The sequence below is a fragment of the Ammospiza nelsoni genome, chromosome 4, assembly GCF_027579445.1.
Source record: "Ammospiza nelsoni isolate bAmmNel1 chromosome 4, bAmmNel1.pri, whole genome shotgun sequence".
Classification (NCBI taxonomy): domain Eukaryota; kingdom Metazoa; phylum Chordata; class Aves; order Passeriformes; family Passerellidae; genus Ammospiza; species Ammospiza nelsoni.
Window position 1 is genome coordinate 11420649 of NC_080636.1, and position 23256 is coordinate 11443904.

Below are 23256 nucleotides of genomic sequence, written 5' to 3' on the forward strand. Positions count from 1 at the left end.
AGAGGCATTCCCCTCGCTTTTGAACCGCACTGTATCGTGTTTGACATTTAAGGTTTACACATTTGAAGTTGTTGAAGTTGCTGACACACTACATTAATATTCACACCCACTCAAAATTATATAAAATACAAGCATTTTATTATTTCTGAGTTCAACAATATTGCTTAGAATTACAAAATACAGCAATATCTGAAATACTGAAAGTTTCATAAAAGCAGCAATCGTTCTCCCCTTCCCAGTCTTAAATGTCCAGAAAATTATTAAAATAAAAATATTTCCCACATTACATAAGTCATAGACCTAGAAACATGACTGTCAAGTCTTAAACCAGGTAACTTAAACATAAATGCAAATGGCAATTGGCAGGTGAGCACATTATCCAGGGCACAAATTAATTCTCTGTGCTGTAGGTATTCCAGGTTTTTTTTCCAGTCAAAAAACCCAAACTGTGTTTAGGTAGAAATTTAGAAGGCAGACTGGCTTTGTGATGAACACATTAGTGCCTCTGTCATTAGCAGAGGAACCACTCTGGTGACGAGAGATGAACACATTTTTACATGAATGGCAAAACAAACCTGTAACAACATGGTGCAACTCAATTCCTTCATGGTGATGCTTCTCCAAAGAAATATCACAGATCTCCATACATGTGCTTAAATATATATACAAGTGCCAAACACTACAGTGACATTTCAGCCTCTGAAACATACACTGAGTGTATTTTGTCACAGTAGAAACTGTGTATTTACTTGGGTTGAATTTTGCTGTAATTCAACTATTAAACTATTTTTGGTCCCTGCGTGCAAAAAAAGCCTACTTGGAGCATTTTCCTCCTTCTCCATTTCTTTAACTTGTATTTCAAGGACAGATCAATCTTTTTTTTTTAAGTGCATGACTTTTCAAGTAACTAGTCTACAAAAATCTATAACCAGTTCAAAATACCAGGAAGAAATTCCAAGAAAAAGCATTTTCACAATCAAAGATAACATTCTAAATGTTTTTTTTTTTAAAGGCCATATAAAAAGAAACTTATAGTGTATGGATTCTCACATTTATATTAAACCAAAAATTCCTATTGTACTCAAAATTAGTTTCTCAGCATATGCAAATTTTCTTCCCTTCTCCAGAATATTATTCAGAATACATTAATTTAGCCTATAAAAATACAGCATGGACAAATTCTTTTCATTCCCTGACATAAGAATTCACAATTTTGACACAAAAATTGTAAACTTTTATTACATTCAAAATACATTTCTTAAGTCTTTAGAATTTAAGTTCTGAGGTGTTGGCAGTCAGAGCTCTTGGTACACAGCAGAAGTACATTATTGCAGAACCTTTACACAGAAGTAGCTTTCTAAAGTTAAGAGAAACTTACTCTTCCCATGTATTTTTGTTGCTACCAGGAGGAAAAGAAAGGCTTCCTGCTGTGAAAGGTCTGTGTGAAAGCATTACTCAGATGAACAATTCGGCCCTGACTTCCAGTGCTACTTCGCTCTACAATCACACGTGGCATCTGAACAAGCTGAATGGGACTCTTTTCATCCTTTAATGCCTGAGTAAGGTTTAGTATCTAAAAAGAGTAAAAGCAGGTGAGGTTAGGGTGCACAAACAAAACTATCAGGCTTATCATTTTAGATGCCACTCTTCAATCGATTCTGTAGAGGACTGTACTGCTAAATAAATTCATTTCAAAAGATAGCTATCGCAAGTAGAAATATTTTATTTATTTGGTAACATGAATGCATCCTACTGCCATCTACCCTTCCATTCTTTTCCTATTTCATGCAGTCTTCTTCAAATTCTCAGAAAGCTCTAAGAGTTATTAAGGATAACGCAAATGTGGCACTAGAGCTAAATTGAATACTTGCCTCAGTTTTCAGCAGGATAACATTGAACATGGAATAAGTTATGAGGGCAGTCCATGAGCACTGAAGTTTTAGAGGAAAGATAACAGACTCCTGGGAGCTGACAGCTGAATTTGGGTCTTAGCACTGGGTTTGGTATGAGCTAATTATATGGCTTTATATCTTCTGATATGAAAATAAGTTGTAGCTAAACTGCTGGTACATCCTATGTTAAATCATGTTGATAGCTTTCTTATAGGTATTTTTTTCACTAAAGGTGCAAATTCAGCTGTCAGCTCCCAGGAGTCTGTTATCCTTAATAACAAGCCTTTTTTCCCATGCACAATGCCCTTTTCTTCCTTGTAAGGCTGATCCCTCTGCTTCTGTTCTTCCATGGCCACAGAACCCTAACAAAGTCTTTTGCATGATTTACTGCAATTTGGTTCTGCCAGCACCTCCACTTGACATTTACATTCTCAAAGTTCTAAGGCAACCTTCTGTAGATGTGTTACCCACTGCTTAGACTCTACATTCTTGAGAGAACTATTTCTTTTGGGTTTGAAACTCTTCCCAAAATTTTCCTACACTTCACAGAAATAGGCTTCTAACTATGTTTGCTATCTTAGATTTAAAGACCTTGACTGTTCCATGCAAGGTATGTTTCCCTACAGTTTCTGTATCTAGATTCTTCATTTTCTAATTCTTAATTTCTCATTTTTAAGGATATAGTTGAATGCTTTGCATATACTGCAAATTCATCCCAACTGAATTAATCCCTTAGCATGGGATCTAGATAGCCAAGTCTTCTATAATGCCCTCATAACATACTTTGGTTTTACACCAAAAACAAGTTTAAAATCAGTGCTAAAAAGCATTGTCTGCCAATGTATTTCCAATAGCATCCAAGGATTACTCATTATCTGCATTTCTTCCATACCTGAACACCTGACATTTCCCACAGAGTGAAACACACTCTCATATAGTTAGAGAGGTAACCCCAAAAGTAAAACAAGTATCTCCTAAAATCCACCTGAGGGACAGTGTGTGAAGAAAGGGTCCAGATGCAGCCTTTATAGTGGAAAATTAATTTTGACAGCCTCAGCTATATCACTCTCAATTATATCAATCATGTTTTTCCTCAAGTGTTTTGTTAAATAACAGATTCCTTGAAGGCAATTGTCTCATCAGAAAAAGCTACTTAATACAGTTTAGGATGCATGAGTACTTCAAGAACCCACCTTCCAGTGACTACACAAACTTCTCAGAAGAGTTATTTCAGAAACAATTCCTATAATTCAATTTAGTAAGTAAGGTTTGCTGTCTTTTAGCTACCACACAAAAGATGGTAACTGGGATTATGTTTGACTAAGCAGAGCTGCAGTCTTGTGCAAGGTACATTTTGATATAGGAAATTCTATAGAGAAAACATTGAGTTAAGACACTCTAGGAATAGTCTTAAAACTATCCATGTTGAATTTATGAACACAAGGACTAAGTTTCAATAAATTCAGGGAAAATGGGACTAATTATTTGCCTAGTTCAATTGCCTTACACTTGCAGAAATCACTCTTTTATACCTACAATGAACTAAATTTGTTCTTAGCTAAAGCTTTTTCTCCAATATTTCACATCAGTCAAATTGTAAAATAGCAGGAAATGGAGAAACCCCCTCTTCACCTACCTTAGTGTTTAAAAAAAACCACAAACAACCCAGAAAACAAAACAAGCCCACCACTTAAATTTGAACAAATTTATAAACTGAAAATGGCTGGACTGTTTTGAAGTATGGTTTCAACATTTGATAGGATGATGAAATTTTATTACCTAATATTGCTTTTAATAATCATGTTGACCCTCTAAAATAAAGTCACATTTATTTTAATAGCATCATGAAATCAGACATCAAATTTTCCTTCCAAATATATGACTCTTTCATTTTTAAAATACCTGCTAAGAATATACAGTTATGTTCCCCCATCCCTCACAAAAACAATAACACAGAACTAGAATAAAAGCATTTTCTATAAAAATAAAAAAAAAATCAGCATACACTTTCTGCTGTTTTAGCTATCCACAAATAATAACAAACTCTAGAAAGAAATTTAGTCTTCTCAGATGAAAATACCTTCAAAATGTCATTCATAGGAGTCAGTTTTTGTAGCTCTAAAGAAAGCAGCTGAGGTGTGATGACAAATTAAATACATGAACAAAAATGTAAAAATACAGTCTTACCTGTCCCCTCATAACAGACATCTGGTTTTCAAAAGTAGCCTTGTCAAATCCTCTGTCAGTCTTTATTTAGAAAACAAACAGTTTATGGTAAATAACCCATTTATTTTTAGCTATATATTTAGCATGCAAATTCATCAATATCATAATTTGCATATTTACCCACACTATAATTTTTGAAAGCTTTAAATTGAATGCCAGTATGGATCACAAAAAGGTCAATTTATTGCATCAAGTTCACATATGTGAAAATGAAGACTGTTTTACATGATAAAATAAAATACATCAGTGGATACCACTTTTGGGCATTGGTAAATACCAACAGGTGGTAGATACCAGGCTTAATATTATCACACATCACAGTGCCCTTTCTCTCAGGATGACTCCAGCAGAAAAATACTTCCTCCTTCAGATTTACCAATACTTTACTAACAAGCCCAGAGGCATTTTGAACACAAATGAGCCAAAGATGCTAATATAGCAAAAATGTGTTTCAGGATCTAGTTTTGACATTGCAGCTGCATTTTCACTACAAGTTTAAAATTTCCAATTCTTTTAATCCTGAATTGGATTATTTCACTTAAACATCTGACACAAATGGTTACAAAATGTTTTAGAAAAGGACACTCTTTACATGTAAATACTGTAGACAATTTCAGTATCTTTAAAGTCAGTTTAACTTTCAATATGATCAGAACTTCAGCAGCAGCTTAGCACAATATATGCATATAAAATTAGGTATATGAAAGGTATGGAAGCACTTTAAGTTATGTTAAACACATAATTTCCTCACAGCTACACTTTAAGTGTATACACACCACATAGGTATGTTAACTGCTGTTTTTACACAGATCTAAGATGTAAGAGTAAACTAGCTTTAATTAATCATGTGAAACTTGATACAGAATAATTAATTTCTGTTTTCAGATTAGCTAATTACTATCAATTAACCACATTGGTGACAGTTTCCTTATAATTACATAAACCCTTTCTACCATGCCAATGGTAAAGGTAAAATAGCATAGTATCTTGGCATTCAGCAGTTAGATGGTTATTCCTTTTGTGAACATAACTGTACCATTACAAGTATCAGCTACTTCAGTAATAGTTCAAAGAAGCACTGGATTCACCTTAAACAGCTCATAAAGGTCTTCACAAAGGTCCTGTACAAAGTTCATATCAGAAAGGCGAGGAAGAACCAAGTCTCTGGTCTCCTGAGAGAAAGGAACTTTTGCTTGAGGAAGCCAAGCCCAGTGAAAGGGATCTAGAAAAACAGTGCATTTAATGATAAACAAGCAAAAATGAAATTCTGAGTCCAGTAGTACCTACTGCAAGTTCTCACCTTGGACAACATCCATTTTTCCCAACATTGTTACCCCACACATTCCTTTTGGCTACAGCTACCAGAGCAGCTTTACAACTGCTAAGCCATTTTTTCCAACAGTGAAATATATTAAGCAATAAATATTTAATTAAAGCAATAAGTAAAAAAGGTATATAAATTAAACATTGTAAGCAACAGTTAAGGCCTCCCCTTAATTTAGTAAGGCAGTTTCCTCTGGAGTAAAATAATTGCTGCAATCAAATAGAAATCTTTCAAGTATTTGACTCATATGGAAGAATTAACAAAGTTACTATTTTTAATATATTTTAAAAATTTTTAAAATGCCTTTTTCTGAGCATGTTGAAAGAAAAGTATTCATAACTTTTCACGTAATTGATATCAGACAGCTTTCACCCAATTATACTGCAAAAGCAATTAATGTTACCAGATATTAAACAAGACACCAAATTATTAATTGCAGGAGCTGAGAAAAGTCACTAGCAGCAGGCCACCCCCTAAACTTCCTCACAATTGTTCACAGCCTTAACTTTTTAAGTCTGACAGTGCAGCCAGTTTTCCACATCGTTCACATTCACGTCTGTTCATAACTCACGTTTCCCTACAAGAACACTATGACAGAGCATGCAGAAATCCTTGCCAAAGGCAAGAAAAAAAAATCCATATTCACTGCCCTCCCCTCAGCCACTGAAGCAGTCATCATTAACAGCTGCCTTGTTATCAGCACAGTTTGTCCTTGGTAAATCCATGCTGGCTTCCCCATCAGCACCTTGTTCTTCATGTGCCTGAACACAGCTTCCAGGATGATTCACTCCAGTCTTCATGGAGACTGAAGCAACCCTCTCACTTTACTGGAGTCTCTCAAGAGGGATGAAGAAACTGCATTACAAACAGCACCAGCCAGCTGCCACTGTTTCCACTGCATCCCAGCCACTCCTGTGAACTTCTGTGTGACCACCTTGCTTAAGTGCTCCCTTTCTTCTGCCTCGGGGATTCATTCCCAGGGGTTCTACTTCTGAGCTCTGAGATCCAAGAGACAGAGAGCAAATCTTACAAGTGAAAACTGAGGCTAAGTCAGCATTGAGCAACTTGTTGTTTCTTATGCCTTTATGTCTTTGCTGCACTTTTCTTCAGTCCCACTCTCACTTCTAATTTACCCAGCCCTTTCTTGTTGCTGTTTATGTCCTCTGTACTCCAGCCAAGCTCCAACATCCCAAACTCCATTCTTGCACTTTTGGAAAATTCTCTATTTTTTCAGGGAAGTCTCTACATCTTTCCTTTTTCCAAAAAACGTACTTAAATTTTGCATCCCAATTCAGTCAGAATTTCCCTGTTCATCCCTGCTGGACCAACTTTATGCCTGTTGCAAATTCTGCTCTCTCACTTTGAGAAGGTTATTCTCAGTGACCCAGTAGCTCTAGTCATCAAAACCATGCTCTAGGGGGTAAGAGCCTGCAATTTGTAAAAATATTGCTACAAGTTTACTTTGACAAAACTATCACAAAACTGTCCATCTGCAAAAGAATTCTTAAGGATCATGCAAGCTTATTCTTTTTGATGCTGAAGTAAAGATGGTATAAAATAAGCAATAATTGCTGTGTCATTAGAACAGCTACAAAAGTGACTGTAACCAAGAGATATATAGGACAACATCTATTTAGTAACAAAACAGAGACTGCACAGAGCTCTGGGTGGAGTACTCAACCAGCCTTTTGACAGTATAACTAGCCCACACCTAACTGCCAGAATTACCTGACTAGATAATAGCCTACAGAAGTCACTGCAAGCCCTGTTGGGCACTTCCCTCCTAATGATGAGCAGTCAGAGATGTGGTCAAAAACAACCTCATTTTATCAGGAATAGTATTTTCAAGCAGATGGAAAACTGACTAACTTTTACAAAGTAAGCAAAAGCTGAAAACAAGAAAAAACAACCTGCCTACTTGTCCATCTACAACAGTACCCTTCATTTTGAAATAGAAATTTGGCCAGAAGAGGGACAACTTGCAAATCTTTTCAATCATTTTCCACTATGTTTTTCAAGAAAACCTGTGTGAGAAACATGCTGCTAAATGCTTCCAATTCCACCAGTACATACACTATGTTTATGAGTGTCCATGCATTAATATTGTTTAAAGGTAAAAGATATGAAGAACCAAATCACATATACCACTGCAAAAATGGCATTTGTTGCTAACTTTCTGAAGAAGAGTACTTTATTTAAAAATTCAATAGATAGCTACCATGATGATTTCTTAGCTCCTTACTACACTACAAATAAAAGTTACACCCCTAAAAGGAAAATGATTGAAGAATGCAGTACTTACATGCCCTCCACTCATCAGGATGCTTAAAAGGAAAAGCTAAACCGTTGTCAATTGCAGCAATTTTAATAGATTCTTTAGTTACAGTCCATTGGCTATCCTACAGAAGGAATATTCAAAAAGTGATACATGCTTGCACAAACAGCAAAACTCATTAAAAACACTAAATAATATACTTTGTAGCTTCACTGGTTAAATTTAACTTAAACAATATTATTTGGATACTGCTTTAATTCCACCATGTATAATTTCTTACTCTACCACCATTAAAGAGAAGCCCTTTCCCAAACAGAAAATAAGCAGAGCACAAATGGATGAAGAAATGTACCTGAGCAACAGTGGATTTTGTTACTGTTATTATAGCCCAAGCTAGTACAGCAAAAATACAGAACAATAAAAATAGTTTCTAGCACTGTTCTACCTAGTCTAATCAAAACAGCTTTTCCACTCATTTTGCCTACAATAATTTGTAGTTATCATATTTCTTGAGACCATGTATCAGGATTAAGGATATAACCCTAATCTCCAGAAAGACCACGTTACAAAACTAAACAATTTAAAGAATATAAGTTTCAGAGTACAATTTTCTTACCTTATCTGACAGATCAAGTCCGTCATCTTGTTTTTCGTACCTGACTAACCAGTTGTCGTTACCTCTGTCTTTAAACAGGAAAATGCATGTCACAAGATGTCATTTATAAAAAAATCATCTTTTAGAGTGACATAAAACAGTATTGTAAACTGACACTTCACCCATGGAGTTAGGCAAAACTGTTCAAAAAGGGTTTTTCCCATCACATGTGGCTTAGTTTTACTGAAAGGTACAGGCAGTCAGTTCAGTGGAAAGACCAAATTTACCACATGTTCCTTCTTTAGGTTCCCCAACTGGCTGAATATGCAGCAAAATATCAAGAAGGCCAAAAGAAACTATCTTCATTCATTTTACACAGAAAGATTTGTTGCGGTGTGCATTTTTGCTGAGAAAACCACTATCAGACCCAAATGACAATTTTTAAGCTTGTTTTAATGCTGATGAGGAAATGGAGAAGGCCTCCAAAATTGTAGATAATGTGACCTTTGACTACATGGAGAAAACTACAAAGATGGAGAAGGGGCAAAACTGAACAGAAGGGCAAGAAATGGAAAATGCCTGCACTGTTAAGACAAAATTGTGAGATTAAACATTCTGAGGTCTTTCAGACAGAGGATGAACTGCATGGATTTGTAGGACCTTCTGTCATTTTAAGGTGCTCCCTTCAGTTTAATCATGAGCAGATTTTTATGTTCTATTATGATTAGATATATTAGATGAAGGTCAAATTATGCAGATAATGAGGTTTTGCATTTTGAGTATTTTCCTTACATCTTTAAGAATGTCAAAAACCCTGTTTGGAAACACTGAGGCTTATCTGATAAAGCTGACAGGCCATGGCAACAGCTAGAAAGCATTATGTTCTTATGAAACTTTCTTCTAGCTTGCTTCTAAAACGAGAACTTGAGAAAAGGAAAATGAGTTAGACCTGGTGTGTCTGAAGAAAAGCAAAGATGCCCACCTCAGCCAAAACAGCAAAGTAAATATTTTAAACATAAAACTGCCTTTGAATTCCTCAAGAAGTAATTCACCTACATAGGTAAGAGAAGAATCCCAGCTCCTAAGTGATAAAAACAAGAGTGCAAGAGAACAGAGAGGTACACATTGCAGTGGTACCTCAGTGCCTACACAATGAATATGAACCATTGTGTGAAACTGTGCTATCTATCACCAGCTCCAGTTTAGAAGAAAAGCAATTGTAGTCACAGCTTTTCTTATGGGTCCTGAAACCTCACCATCCTTTATCCTAATCAAGGGAAACAGGAAATGGACTAAGCACAGAATTAAAGCCCAATGAAAGCATTTGTTCTTGACTTCTCACATTGCTCAAAAATAGGGAGCAACAATCAAAGAGTTGTTTGGACTGGTTTTGTACTGCAATACTTAATGTATTAATCCAAAGTTTTTTTTTTTATTTAAATTGGTTCTTTATGCCCATCAATCAATGTGAGAAAAGCATTTGAAATGCATTAAATGCCTTAAGCACCAGCTTTCAGGCAGCATTGCTTTCTGCCTCACAAAAATAGATAAATACCAGAGATACTGACAAATACCTGTATTTCTGATGACATAATCCAAGATAACCAATCTTTCAAACTGTGACTGAAATTCTTTCCTTGTGTTCTCAGGTAAAGGATCAGCTTCAAACTTCCTGAGCCAGTAGTCAGCTTCCTTATATCCTTCAACAAACAGCTGGAAGGAGCCAACCTGAAATATTAAGAAACTGCATTAGGAAAATACACATTGGTAGGTCTCATAAGTAATCTCAACATTAACAGAAAAACTCGTTCTATACTTTCAAAGTTCAGAAGTATTACAGGAAGTATTACAACTAAAAAAAATTAAATTAAGCAATAAATAAATTTCTTTCATTCCTATAGTCTTAAATAAAAGGTAAGAGTCAAATCATGTGAGGGTGGGTTTCTGGGAGTTCTGATAGTGATTTTTAAAAAATATTTGTTTAAAATACTCAGTGAGTTTATCAGGAATAAAATATAGCCAGGCAGCTCAGTGTAAATGAACAGTTAGTATTAGAAGAAATATATGAAACAGGAAGATGTAACACCTGTTCTCTTTTTCATTGGAAAACTTCTTTCAATAGTTCAGAGAACACTCACTAAAAATTACAGGAGAAAAATCTTCCTCTCTGAAAAGCCTTAAAACATCACTGATAAGAACAGCAGCATTAACCACTTTCTTCAAGAAAGATGTTTTTTGCAAAAAATGGCTGAAATACATTTCCCAAAAGAGTCCAAGGGAGAACATGAGAGCAGGCATAGGCTCCATACATATGTGAAAGGTGCTCAAGACTGAAATTGAGCTCTCAAATCTGCTCAAGAACTTCTATTTGAGAACCAAAATGTAGATAGATAAACACCCAGCACGTGGAATAACTGTGCTCATCCAAGCTTGCACAACCCCTGTCACATGGATCTAAACTGCTGGGAACTGCCACAAGTGGATTACCAACTGTACATAACCTGTGTTTCAAAAGCTTAGGATTAGAACACACTAATGATATTCTGGGGATACAGTAAGGCTCATTAGGCAAGAACGATGTGAGGTTTTTAGTCAGTGTAGTCTTCACATAAGACAAAAGGGAAGTAGGAAGAACACAACAGCAGGGTACCCAAAAGAATAAAAACAATAGAAAGCAAAAAAATAAAAATTTAAAAAAAAATTAAATTCGATAAACTGCAGGGGAAAAACAGACTGACAATATCAAAACATGACACTGAAAGGACAGGTAGTAAGCAATCAATAGAGTAAAAGTGAGATATATAACCATTAATATGTTACTACTCCAGCAGAAAACTGGACTGTTGACTGGAACAAAGAATGAGAAGATTATTAAAACAATTCAGAAGAAGGAATGATGTAAGAGTGGATACATGTTGCATGGAAACAGTTGTATCAAATTTCAGACAGTTTTCAACAAGCAACAAGTTTTTTTTCTTCTATCGTGGAAGTTACTTATAAATACCCCTTTATTAAAACAAGTTTTATGTAAGAATCAGGAAGTGCACAAATTACTTATTTTTGATCTTACCTTAGGAGGTAGTCCAATTCTATTAAATTTTTTAGCAACTTTTGGCACTTTCTCTAAAGCATATTTTTTTCCTCTTGACTTTGCACGATCTATTGCACTGTAATTAAAGGTCTCGCTGACAAGCCAGACAACCTTAAAATTAAACAAAGTTAAACACAGCTCAGAATTCCTCATTATTTCAACTGGAAATTTACAATTCATGTTATGTTCAATTATAAAAAAATTTAAAAATAAGAAGCAAGCATCAGGCATTTTCAACAGATAAATGTTATATCAAAAGGTGAATGTTCTCTATTTTACATATTGGAAACAAAAATGGGAATTTTATATGCTGACTTTTGCAATTTGAATCTCATCAAAACACGAGGCACAAAAAGTATTGGAAAATGCTAGAAAGTGGTTCCAAAGAAGAGATTCAATTCAGATCTCAAAATTACCCATTAAATCAAAAATCACAGTCACTTTTTTTTACATCAAACCACTGTGCCTTTGTAATTGCAAAAGTTTATAAATAACTTATAAATAACACATGATATACAAGGCTATCTATACAACCACAGTTCACAAACTGACAAATATGTCAGCACTTTTTTTTAAAATTCAGTAATTTATGTGTTTTAACTTTTACCTTAGTTTTAGGTACAACTCCAAGCCCCAGCTTCTCATCCACAAGATAGGCACCAGCTTCAGAGAGATATCCCTGATTTGGAACGAGGCAGCCTCTGCCAAAGCAGCAAGGACAACATATTTTGTGAAAATATTTGGTCCATTTTGGATTTAGATGTCCGTAAGGCTCTTCAGATTTTGGTTTGAACACTCCAACAATTTTCTAAGGTAAATAACATAAAATTAAAATATGAGCACTTTGAGTTGCAAGATATTAAAATTAGTTTTTAAAGTAGATATTTGAAAATATTGGTTTAATCATATCCAGTGTGTTTTACAGTTGTTCTTTTAAGATGATGAAACTGAATTCCAAATTTGAATTCCAAATAAATTTATCATTAAGTGCTTCTTTAGGATTAGTATAAATTCAAAATAAGCTCTTCATAAGAGAAAATCCAAACCAACATTTACTTTTTCAAAGCATTCTGTCAAAATTCAAAAGGATTGCATTTTAAAACATATATTTAGGTTCTTCAAAAAAGTGGTTTTGAAAATAGCTTTAAAAACAATTTTCAGCCCACCAACAACACACCGACCACTTATTTCAGAGATGTAATGGCCCCACGAAAGTGACAAACATATAGAACACTAAAAATCAAGTGTTTTATTTTAAATCTACTTTTCTTATTACCCTAAGTTTGAATGGATCAAAATGACCATCAGCCATCATTTACATTAGAGACACACAGTAAATCTTGAAATTAGTCAGAGCCATGTTTTTAAAATTAGTCAGAGCCCAGTTTTGGACACTATGCTTGAAGAAATCTGTTAAACTGGAGAAAGCTGAAAAAAGAATAAGAATATGCACAAAATATGTGAATAATGAAGGAAGTAGGAACAGTGAATGTTTAAGCTAAGAGCAAACTGAGACACGATGAACTACAGAATACGTTGCTATAGAAAAATAAAGAACAACACATTTACTGTTAAGGAGCCAAAAAATGACAGGGTTAAAACCCAGCAGATAAGCTGCAAAAAAAGAAATCCTTTAGAAACTTAAATGCAGCTTGAGACTGGAACAGCCAGCCAGGTTCTGCAGTCTCCTAAACAGGGCGCAACTAACAAAAGCTTAGCTAGGCATTCCTCAGGAGTTATGTTAAAATAATGCTGCTCCACAGCACAAGCATTAAATTGGCAATTTCTCAAGGTGCTTTCTGCACAGGACTCTCTATTTGTTAACCTCAGGCCACAGGGTTATTACCACATTAAAATATATAACCTTTCAATTGATAAACTTTAGCCTAGCAGACAAAGTTCTCATAATGACTCTTCAGTAGCTCAAGTGGAATGCCTTAGAAATTCTGCACCTTCTCACTGGACAATGGCAAGTAAATCCCTTCTCACTGGACAATGGCAAATAAATAAAATTCTTTCTGATAAATACTTAAGGACAGCTGTTTAAGAAGCATTTTCACATATTAGTACTTTACTAAACCCATATGAAAAAAGTGAGTATCCCAATAAGCTGAACACTACTGGTTGTTGCACCAACACTCAAAGCTGATTCACACTCAGGTCATGAACGTGTTTGCTGGCAGTCAGAAACCAGCAGTATTCTTCAGTAGCTGCTGATTCAGCTGCATTTGGGAGAGGATCTGACCAGCTGGTTTAACTTCTAGAGGTTTTTCAACCAATTTCTCCAAGACAATCTTGCTTTGTCTAAGATTGCCCAAGACTAAGTAACTACAGAAAATTTCATTCATTCAGTTTGTAAACAAATACACAAGACACCAGGCATTAGTAGCATTGTATGTCTCATCCATCTATTTTGATTAATTCCCATTAACTAAAGGAAAACTAAGTTACAAAATGCTATTATTTGCAGTCATACTATAGAATTAGTGTCCTATCAACACAGTCAAGCAACAAATTGACAAGAATTCTCTTGGGTTTGGTATGCTGTTATCAGTGATTCTAATGTTGCATTCAAAACCTTGAATACAACCGCACAGACAAAATTAGACTTAGACCTATACAAATGCAATAAATATTCTATACAATGTGAGAGGCCAGCATGTTTTTTGAATACTTTACAAATTTTTTTTTTTATTTTTAATTCACAGCATTTGGAGTACTACTTTAGTCAAAATCCTACTATTAGGTTCAGAATTGTTAAAAAAATATTTATTTTTTCCTATTGAATCACATGTATCTACCTGCTTAAAACAAAGCTAGTAGCTTTGCTTTTCTTGGAATCATTGTGGTGTATTTAGAAGTACATGCCAAACCTTTAATTATCTCTTCTGACTCACTCTCTGGCTAATACTTCCTAGTAAGTGCCCATTTAAAAAAGGAGCTTAGCTCATTCTGTTAGCAGCCTGGACTGTACTGTGCTATACAGTCAAATCTAGATATGGTTTTCAAGGTTTTGCTGAAGTTAGAACTTTTGCTGAACTTTGCAGAGCCACTGCTGTTGAGGACCAGGATAGAAGAAAAAAGTTCAATCTATAGAACAAGCTACCAAGGCCAGTCTTAATTTTGCCAGTCAAAATGCATTTATAGATTGACTCTATTAACACTAGCAAATAATTGAAACTGTCAGGAACATATTGCAGAACAACTTGTAATAGACATAATGTCTTTTATGTATTGCTTCCATAAAGAACAACAAACACAGACATATTCAAGCCTTCTGTAATAGTGCTGCTTAAGTACTGAACTCCATTTCAGTATGCAGCCATCTAACTCGAGCCAATAAATGCAAAAAGCTAATTTTAATTATGCAATTTGAAGTTTATATTTCTGATAGAACCAAATAAGCATATAAGGTGACCTAGTGGAAACTGCTTATTTTATCTGTAATTTGGTATTCATTTTGGGCACTTCAGAAGGTGACCAGGAAAAAGGCTTAGCACATCTTTAATGAGCTCCTTCCCAGAATAAGAAAGGAGATTACTCAAGAGGAATAGGAGAAAGCAAGTGACAGAACCGGTCTGAAGTGGAATGATGCAATACTCAAACAGGATCTGAAATCCATTCTACACATGAAAGCTGCACTATTGACAAAATAAAGTTTTATCAGACCTTTAATATAGATAGCAAATACAGATAAGCTCTAGAACAAAAGCAAAGAATGCAAGCAAAATTTAAAGTCTGCTAAGCACTCAGTATCATTAGTCTCCCAGTCCCATATCCCAACTACTTTCATATTTTGCAATGAATTTTTTCTGAACCATAAAATAAACACTCTGCTTCTCTCAATCTTTGTTTCTCCTAAATACTTTTATTCAAATCAATGACCTGCATAAGGGAGGAGGGCAATTCACTACTGGAAACTTAACTGGGAACAAAAACAACACGGCAAAAGAAAAGTGAAACAAATAAGAAAATCATCACATAAGAAAAAAGGAATAATATGGCCCTTCCAAAGTACTATGGTTATGTTTACACTAAAATGATGCACAAACACCCTCTCACCATTGCCAGGGCTCAGTACCTCAGGCATTTGCTAGTGACCAAAACCCAGCAAAATTAACCTAGACAAGCTACAGACAAAACAGATTTGCACATATGGTGTGATCTCCTTTCCCTAGTGATTTGTCTACTAACTTTCTAAGAATAAAAAAATCTTGATTGCACAGCATTAAGAAAAACTCAAAGAACTTGATATCTAAGCTACTATAAAAGAGAGTGACCTGAAGCTGGAACTCTCAAGAAGTTTTTAGACTTACAGCATTGCATGTGATAGCAAGAATCCCATAAAGTCATTACAGAAAGATTTGTTTTCCTTCAGGTTTCAAAAAGAGAGAGACCCTCCTTTTTATTTTCTCTACCAGAATGAAGGGGATCATTACTAACAAATTTTCCTGGAACACAGGCATATGAACTGCAGTTTTCAGAAGATTCTGAAGGGGTGGTTCTGCCACTTTCCATAAGAATAAAATGATAATTTGACATATTTATTCATATTAATGTTAGGTAGCTATGCTTAAAAAGACCCCACTTCATTCAATAAAGTGTAAAAACTACCACCAGAAAATTGCCATTAAAACAAACTAAACAACTATGAAAATTAACTGGCAAAACAGGAATATATTTTCTAATGAACAATAATATGACTAAAACCTAAACAAAAACCATGCTACCTTCTAAATGAAGGGGAAATTACTGTCATGGGAATGACAAAAATCTTGAACATGCCCTGAAAACCTAGGAATTCAAAGTGTTCCATTTCTAGCATAACTGGGATCTTCAGGATTAATGAACACCTACATCTATCTAAGAGCTAAAAGCTGTTGCTTGAGCTTAAAATAAAATCATACATGACAAATTAACAAAAGTTGAGCAGTTGGAGGTCTTATTCTGTGAAACAGGTCAGTAGCAAAGATTTCTAATTTAAAGAAAACAATGTGAAAGTATATCTGAGACATCATTTCCTCTTACTAAATAATGCTAACCACATGCTACTTTTCAAGAGAGACTCAGGTAACTACTTCTTCTCTGTCTCAAAGTAACCTTAGGACACCTCACTGATGATCACTGTTCAAGGTACCATTTACCAAGTATAGAAGGGAAAACCAAATCTTGCAGAGGGGAAACCACATCTTGCACCTAAGATTCAGCAGATAGGTACAAGGTGAAAGGCAGATTTGATGATATCACTCTCCTTGCCCATGTACCAATCATATATGAGAAAGGAGACCTAAATAAAGGGCCAGCTAACAAGAAAAGAGAGAAAAATACAGGAGGCTTAGCTAAAGAAACTTAAACCATACTGAAATCAGGAGCTCAGTTGAGCGAAAATCAGTTAAAACATACAGAGAACAAGATTCTGCACAAGGGAATTCCTGAATTACTTTCAGATGTTAGAGGCCCTTTTTTTCCTCTCAGTTTTCCTTTGGTGCAGATCATTAAAAATGTGATAAAGCTGCAGCAAAAATAACTATTATTTTGCCTTTGCTTGTGCAGCAAGATATAATTAGAAATCTAAGTATTACTTGCATTAACTTTTCCAAAATAAATTTTGGCACACAATAAATTATTAAATAACTTATTTAAATTAATTTGCATTTAGATAGAATTTTTGAATTTCCATTTTCAGCTTGCTGCTGATGGAGTGTCTGACTTTGCAGTAACATGCTCACCCCTTTTGGATCCTTAGCAAAGTAACTTCCACTGGATCCTTGAGAGATTCTTTCTGGAAAAACTCCACACTCTATAGCTTGTTCTGTCCTCAGAACAATTTCTGCAAATTCTGGATCATCTAAAAATATATTCATATCTGCAGTATGTCCTGTATGCCCTGAAAAACAAGAAAACAACCAGTCTTAAGTGCAACTTGTACTACAAATTAAGCATAAGCAAAGACACTGATAAGCCAACAGCCTTCCCTGCTGACACCCATCCAACAGCAGGCTGAAAAATCTGGCCCATTGAATCAGTGCAAGTTTTTCCACTTTTTGTTTTAAGTGAACCAGCCAAATCTGCAACAACAAATTTGAGACTGCCATTGCTAAGTGTTTAAAATTTTCAAGGATTTCTCTTTTTATTTATGAAACAAATCTAAGGCAAAAAAAGGGTTCAAAGTCACAACAGTAAAAAAAAGCATCAAAGATTTTACACGTTATTTTGTGCCCTGCCCACTATCCACTATGAGAATAGTATTGTACCATTCATTTAAGAGCTTGGCTAACATGTTTATTATTTGCTAAAATGCAAGGAAGTTAATCCACTGAATAATCTGCTACATGTAGCACTCACAAGTGGCACCAAGACAGCAGTGACTCCTGCACTCCAGCACCATTGCAGCACTCAAACACTGTAAGCAACTTGTAGCATTTCTTTGCCTGACCAGAAGTCAGGACTGTGCAGACATTTGTGCAAACTCTAGGACTCCATGCAAACATTTAGAAAGACAAGTAAAAAGGAAGGTGTCAGAATACTACTGACTTTTTAATCTTTTAAATATTTCTTCACAAGTTTTGATATTGTAGATTATTATACCTTCTTTTAAGGCTAGGATTGTTTCACTGAGTGCATTCTAAAGGGCCTGTGCATTAGGGCTCATTTCTCCATTAACAAACAGTTACATTATTCTAAATTAAACATTTACAGATAAAGTTGCTTTGTTCCTACTTCAGAAATAGAAGAAATTTCGTATACATCCTTCTGGAATGTCAACCATCACAGAATCCATCCAAAAAAGATACTCCTTAAAAGTTTGTGGAGAGTCAAATAAAAAAATATTAAAAAAAAACCCAAAACAAAACAAAAAACACAAAAGACCCCTTTTTTGTAGCTCAGGACAGGTTTTGAAACTTTTTAGAACATTAGCACTTGCTTGCACGTACCACTTAAAATAGTAACATGGACTCCAAACAAAAACAGTCCAAAAGCATGAAAAAATAGGAACATCTTAGTATAAGTTTGCAACAAGGAATAGAAATCTTAAAGCTAATAGATCCTTCTTAAGAATCAACAGCTACAGCCCATGAGATCAGAGTCTGTTTTAATTATGTGGCCAATACTGCTGTGATAAACTACACTTTAGGACTTTAGAGTAGGACAAGAGGGAGGGAAGAGGTTCAAAGGTTTTCCTGCCACAAAGTACTCAAATTAGTTAAGGAAATAAACCAAACATTTTAATGGAAATAGTAATTTTAAATCAGTGGTTCTTATTTCACAGTCAAGCCTCAACTATCTCCACACATTTTCATCACCTCACACAGCTGAGCTCCAACTAGTTCATATTTTTGTCAGGGAAAGCAAAATCAGGGTTGTGCATTATACTGTTAGCAAATGAGTGCAACATCCATGCTAAGCCATTCTGCACAATTACCTTTCAGATGAAGAAAACCTACAGATGAACTTTGTATCACAGGGATTGCAGTTGACTGTGTGGAAGACTCAGAGGTCAGTTTTTAATTTCTGTGCATTTATTCTAGAATCTAGAACCACTAAGTAGTCTCACTGTCTGAGGAAATTCTTCAGCCATATCTTTTCTAACATAAGAGAACTTCAGAAAAAATAAATTAAAACAAAAAAAAACCATTACACTGCACACTGAAAGAAGTAAAGATAAATAATTTTTGAAATTCATTATTTGCTCAGTATTGTTACTGTGCTGCTAGGAAGCACATTACACCAGTGATGTGGTGTGAAAAAACATTTAGGCTGCCAAGGAAAACTAGCATTTTAAGGAGTTTATCAACCCTCTCCATATGAAAATAAGCCATATTACTTGAAGATTGCATTTGCTGAATGTGGCAGGGTTTGGGTTTTTCTGAGTTAGTTTATTTTGTAAAAATTATTTTAATCAAGTTTTCCACTGAGAAAGCATGTTATGTCACAACTTATTCCCAGTACAGTCGCTAGACTTACAATTATAACTAATTAAGGTTTCTCTTGCAATTACTCTTGAAAATTACTCTTCTCATTAAACTCCCACTCATGCACACAGTCAAACTACCAAGCTTGAGAACTTTTTTCACATTAATTTGGCCAAGGCCCAAGTTTGTGAAGCCTCTGTATTGGAACAATGAAGACTTGCCAAAGAAGATACAAACGCCATCATCCATGTACGCACCTCAACCTGTTCTTCCGTCAGGTTAGCATGGCATGGGCTAAGCCAAACTAATACACTGCAAGAGGAACAGGTATGAGCTCCTTCAGCACCAAGCTAGATTTATACTTTTTAAACATTAACATGATTAAAGGTAGGCACTTGAACCAATTCCATCTGCTCCTAGTCTGACCATAACTCCATTAAGGAAACACTGGGTTTCAATAACATTCATGAGTAACATCTGGTGTATGTTGGTTCCACCTGACACGTGAAACAATCCTGCACCTTCAAGGGTCACACATACAGAAAAGGTAAGGACAAGGAAACAAAGGATGAGATGCTGTAATCAATATCAGTTCTGAGATTTTCTTAACACTTTTGGGGCAGATTCCAAGTAACACTCTACATTCACCATCCTAATTGCTTCAGTGGTGCAAGACCCATGGCTCCAGCCTCCACTCTGAAGTATGAACTTCTTTTTAAAGTTTCCAGAAATACTTCTGGAATAGTATTAGCACAATAGAAGCACTAGTTCTTTAACAGATCTTGAGTCTTGCAGGAAAAAGGAAAACTCTCACATTTAATGGCATGTTTACATTACAGGTATGGACTACACTTGAGACCAGTGCTTAAAAGCCAAGATTTTTCGGTCTTTATGGCCGAACAAGTACAAGTTCTCTGTAGTTACTAAAATAGAATTATTAGCACAACTTATTTTGTTAAACTTGACTGGGGGGGAAATGTTTCAATTTTTTTCAAGTACTCTATTGTTGCAAAAGAATCAGCGTTGCCAATCTCTGGCAAGAAATCCTACAGCATAATTACAACAGCAAAAACAAAGAAGTGACAGAACTCCACATAATTCTGTCAGCAAACCCATCCTAGATGTAAACTTTTATAGAAACTAGCACAAAATCAGAAAGCTTCAAAGTCTAAAGAAAAGAAAGTAATTAATAAATATCATGTAATTCATCACTTTTCCAGTATATTTAGAATTAGATAATGGGCACCCTTACATTTGTTTTCAAATTAATAACTAAGTTCTTGCATTTCTGGACTTTCACATTCTATTTCTCTCTTTAAGAACTGATTTGAAAACAGAAAGAGAGGATGCATCTTTATGAAAACCAAAAATGTGACAGTAGAGCCCACATCTAAAACTCTTAAAGCATGTGATGGTTACAAAGTGAGCATATGAGTAAAACAAAGAACAAACACAGACTGACTTGTTTTTCAAGATGAAACGATGGGGGTCGCAAAAAAAGTAGTTATGGGATATGCAAGTCAAACTGAAAACTTGACACTTCTCCAAGTGTTCAGGAAGCAGCAGCCAGTCCCACCGCAAAACAATCTTTAAAACAGGCAAAGCCAAAAGTTTCAAACAACAGGACAGAAACAAACAAGGCCCAACAAAGCAGCAGAGAGCAGGGAAGTGTGACAGCGGAGCCACTCATGAAGATGTAAACGAGTCCGTGCAGCCCTGCACACAGGGACAAAGCAGTGGGATTTCTACCCGTTTGCAGCATCTTCCCTTCATTATCGGCCAGCGAGCCCATACATCTAGAGAGGTCAACACACCTGTCCCTCACCGATGCTGTGCCATCGGACACAGCGAGCACGCCTCAGTCCCGCCAGGCACTTTTGTAGCCTCGCTGGAAGGACAGAGCGAGGCAGGGGCTGCCTCTGCCCCAGACCCTCCCCAGGCGCTGCCGCTCCCCGCGTGTCCCGTCCCGCCGAACGGGCCGGGCCGTACCTGCGGCGGCGCGGCGCTCCTTGGCCCAGGCGGCGCCCGCCCGCCGCCCGCGGCCGCTCCCCGCCGCCCGCAGGAGAGGCTCGTCCTCCCCATCACCTTCGGGCCCCGACTCCTCCGACTCCTCCGAGTCCTCCACCTCCTCGAGCCCCGGCTCCCCGCACTGCCGCACGGCCCCGCCGGGGGCGGCTCTCACACTCTGCGGCCCCCGCCGGGGCGGCTCCGCCTGAGGAGGCGACGGCGGCGGCTCCGCGAGGATCAGCAGCCGCTCGTCGGGCTCCTCCGCGCCCGGCTCCGCCATGGGCGGCCGGGGCCGGGGCCGAGCGCGGCGGGAGGAGGCGGCGGCGGCGCGGCCGGGCGGGCTCGGGGCGCTCCCGCCGCTCCGGCTCCGGCTGCGCCGCCCCGCGCGTGCGCGCCCGCCCCGCCACCTGCCTTAAAGGGGCCGCGGCGGCGCCGCCAGCGGCTCCTGGGGGCGCTCCGGGCCAGAGACCGGTCAGGAGCCCGGACAGCGGCTCTCGGCGCCGGACATCCCTGAAACATCCCTAAAACATCCCTGAAACATCCCTGACGCTCGCCTTACTTCTACACCTGGAACACGTTTGCCTCCTGGCCACCACTTGCCATAGCCAGCTGCTCTCCCTCCCCAAACTTTGCACAACATTGTTCTATACCATCATCACGGTAACTTCCAAAACGAAGCCTAAAAGCAGCATAAGAGAAAACAGTATGAATATATTGCCATTATTTCCACGTTCCCCCACTGTCCATGCGTTATTAACTGAAGAAAGTGAATACAACTATAACCCCAACATATACAACGATATAACATATACAACTATAACCCGTGCATCAGATTTCAGCCTGCATGCATTCTCCCAGTCCTGTCTGCTGAAGAGAGGTTTTCCTCAAGTTTTGGTAAAATACGGGAGAACGACACATGCATTAAATACTTGCATAGAATTGAGATAATGGGTTATACTGGGAGCAAATCAGTTCTCAGCTAAAAATAGTAATTGTTTATATTTATTATTGATTATTCTCATAGTTAAGACCATGGTATAAGAATTTAACATGTGCATAATCTGGATTACAGGGAAAAAAATCACTTTTCTTATTTACTGACAAAATATAACCTTACTGAAATGTTGGATTTGTGTTTGTTTTGCCTAGGTTGCCTGTCAGCCAGCGGACTTTGGAGTTAGGCTGAGTGTCATTTACCTGTGTAACTATTAATATCTGTAATATTTGATAAAATCTGCTCACACTTGCATTTCTGTTCCTGTTCCTTTCTATTAAAAGTGAACTCAGTCGGCTGTGATTCCAGATGAATAGCCATTTGTTGCCTAGTAAACACAAATACGAAGGTTACAGCAACTAAATGTAATTTTCCATACAGAAAATTAAACAGATGTTAATTTCTGTGTGAAGCAAACAAAAAGATCAAACTAAAAGGGAGAAGTCTGACATTTTCCCCAGCATACTGTTAATATACTGCACCTCCCTTTAGCTACAAGTGAGTAGTATCTGTTTCAATAATGTTCCATTGAACTGACAATTCACTAGCTTCTGAAAGACTGAGAGTTAATGCTTTTGAAAAAATAAAAACTCATTAGTTATTTCATAGAAAGGCCTGGGTTGGAAGGAAACGTAATGATTTTCCTTAAAGACCTTAAAGGTATTTGCAACTCCCCTGCTATGGACAAAGCTACCTTCCACTAAACCAAGATGCTCAGACCTCAACTGAACCTGCCTTATACACTTGCAAAGATGGGGCATTCACAACTTCTGTGAGCACTCTGTTCCAGTGTCTCGCCAGCCTCACAGCAAAAAAAAAGTTTAAAAAACTTTTTTTTTGATGGTTTATGCGTTCATCTACACATACTACTGTATTTTTAAATGCAATTAACTGATAGTTTTCATCTTCTGCTTCAATAAGAATTCTGCAACTTGCTCA

The 23256-nt window shown here is 36.8% G+C and overlaps 1 protein-coding gene across 2 annotated transcripts; it reads right to left on the reverse strand.

The window, feature by feature from the left end:
- Positions 1-116: 116 nt before the first annotated feature.
- On the reverse strand, positions 117-21603 carry PI4K2B (phosphatidylinositol 4-kinase type 2 beta). Of its 2 annotated transcripts, none has more exons than XM_059471306.1 (10): positions 21306-21603; positions 17133-17290; positions 12011-12211; positions 11383-11514; positions 9887-10040; positions 8334-8401; positions 7745-7841; positions 5207-5340; positions 4080-4139; positions 117-1573 (listed from the first exon to the last, which is right to left on the reverse strand). In XM_059471306.1, the coding sequence occupies exons 1-10, from the start codon at positions 21601-21603 to the stop codon at positions 1400-1402; spliced, it is 1476 nt and encodes a 491-aa protein (XP_059327289.1). In that variant the 3' UTR covers positions 117-1399. The 2 variants fall into 2 exon arrangements, with proteins under 2 accessions (XP_059327289.1, XP_059327290.1); XM_059471307.1 differs by having other exon boundaries at positions 21402-21533.
- Between the last annotated feature and the right edge of the window lie 1653 nt (positions 21604-23256).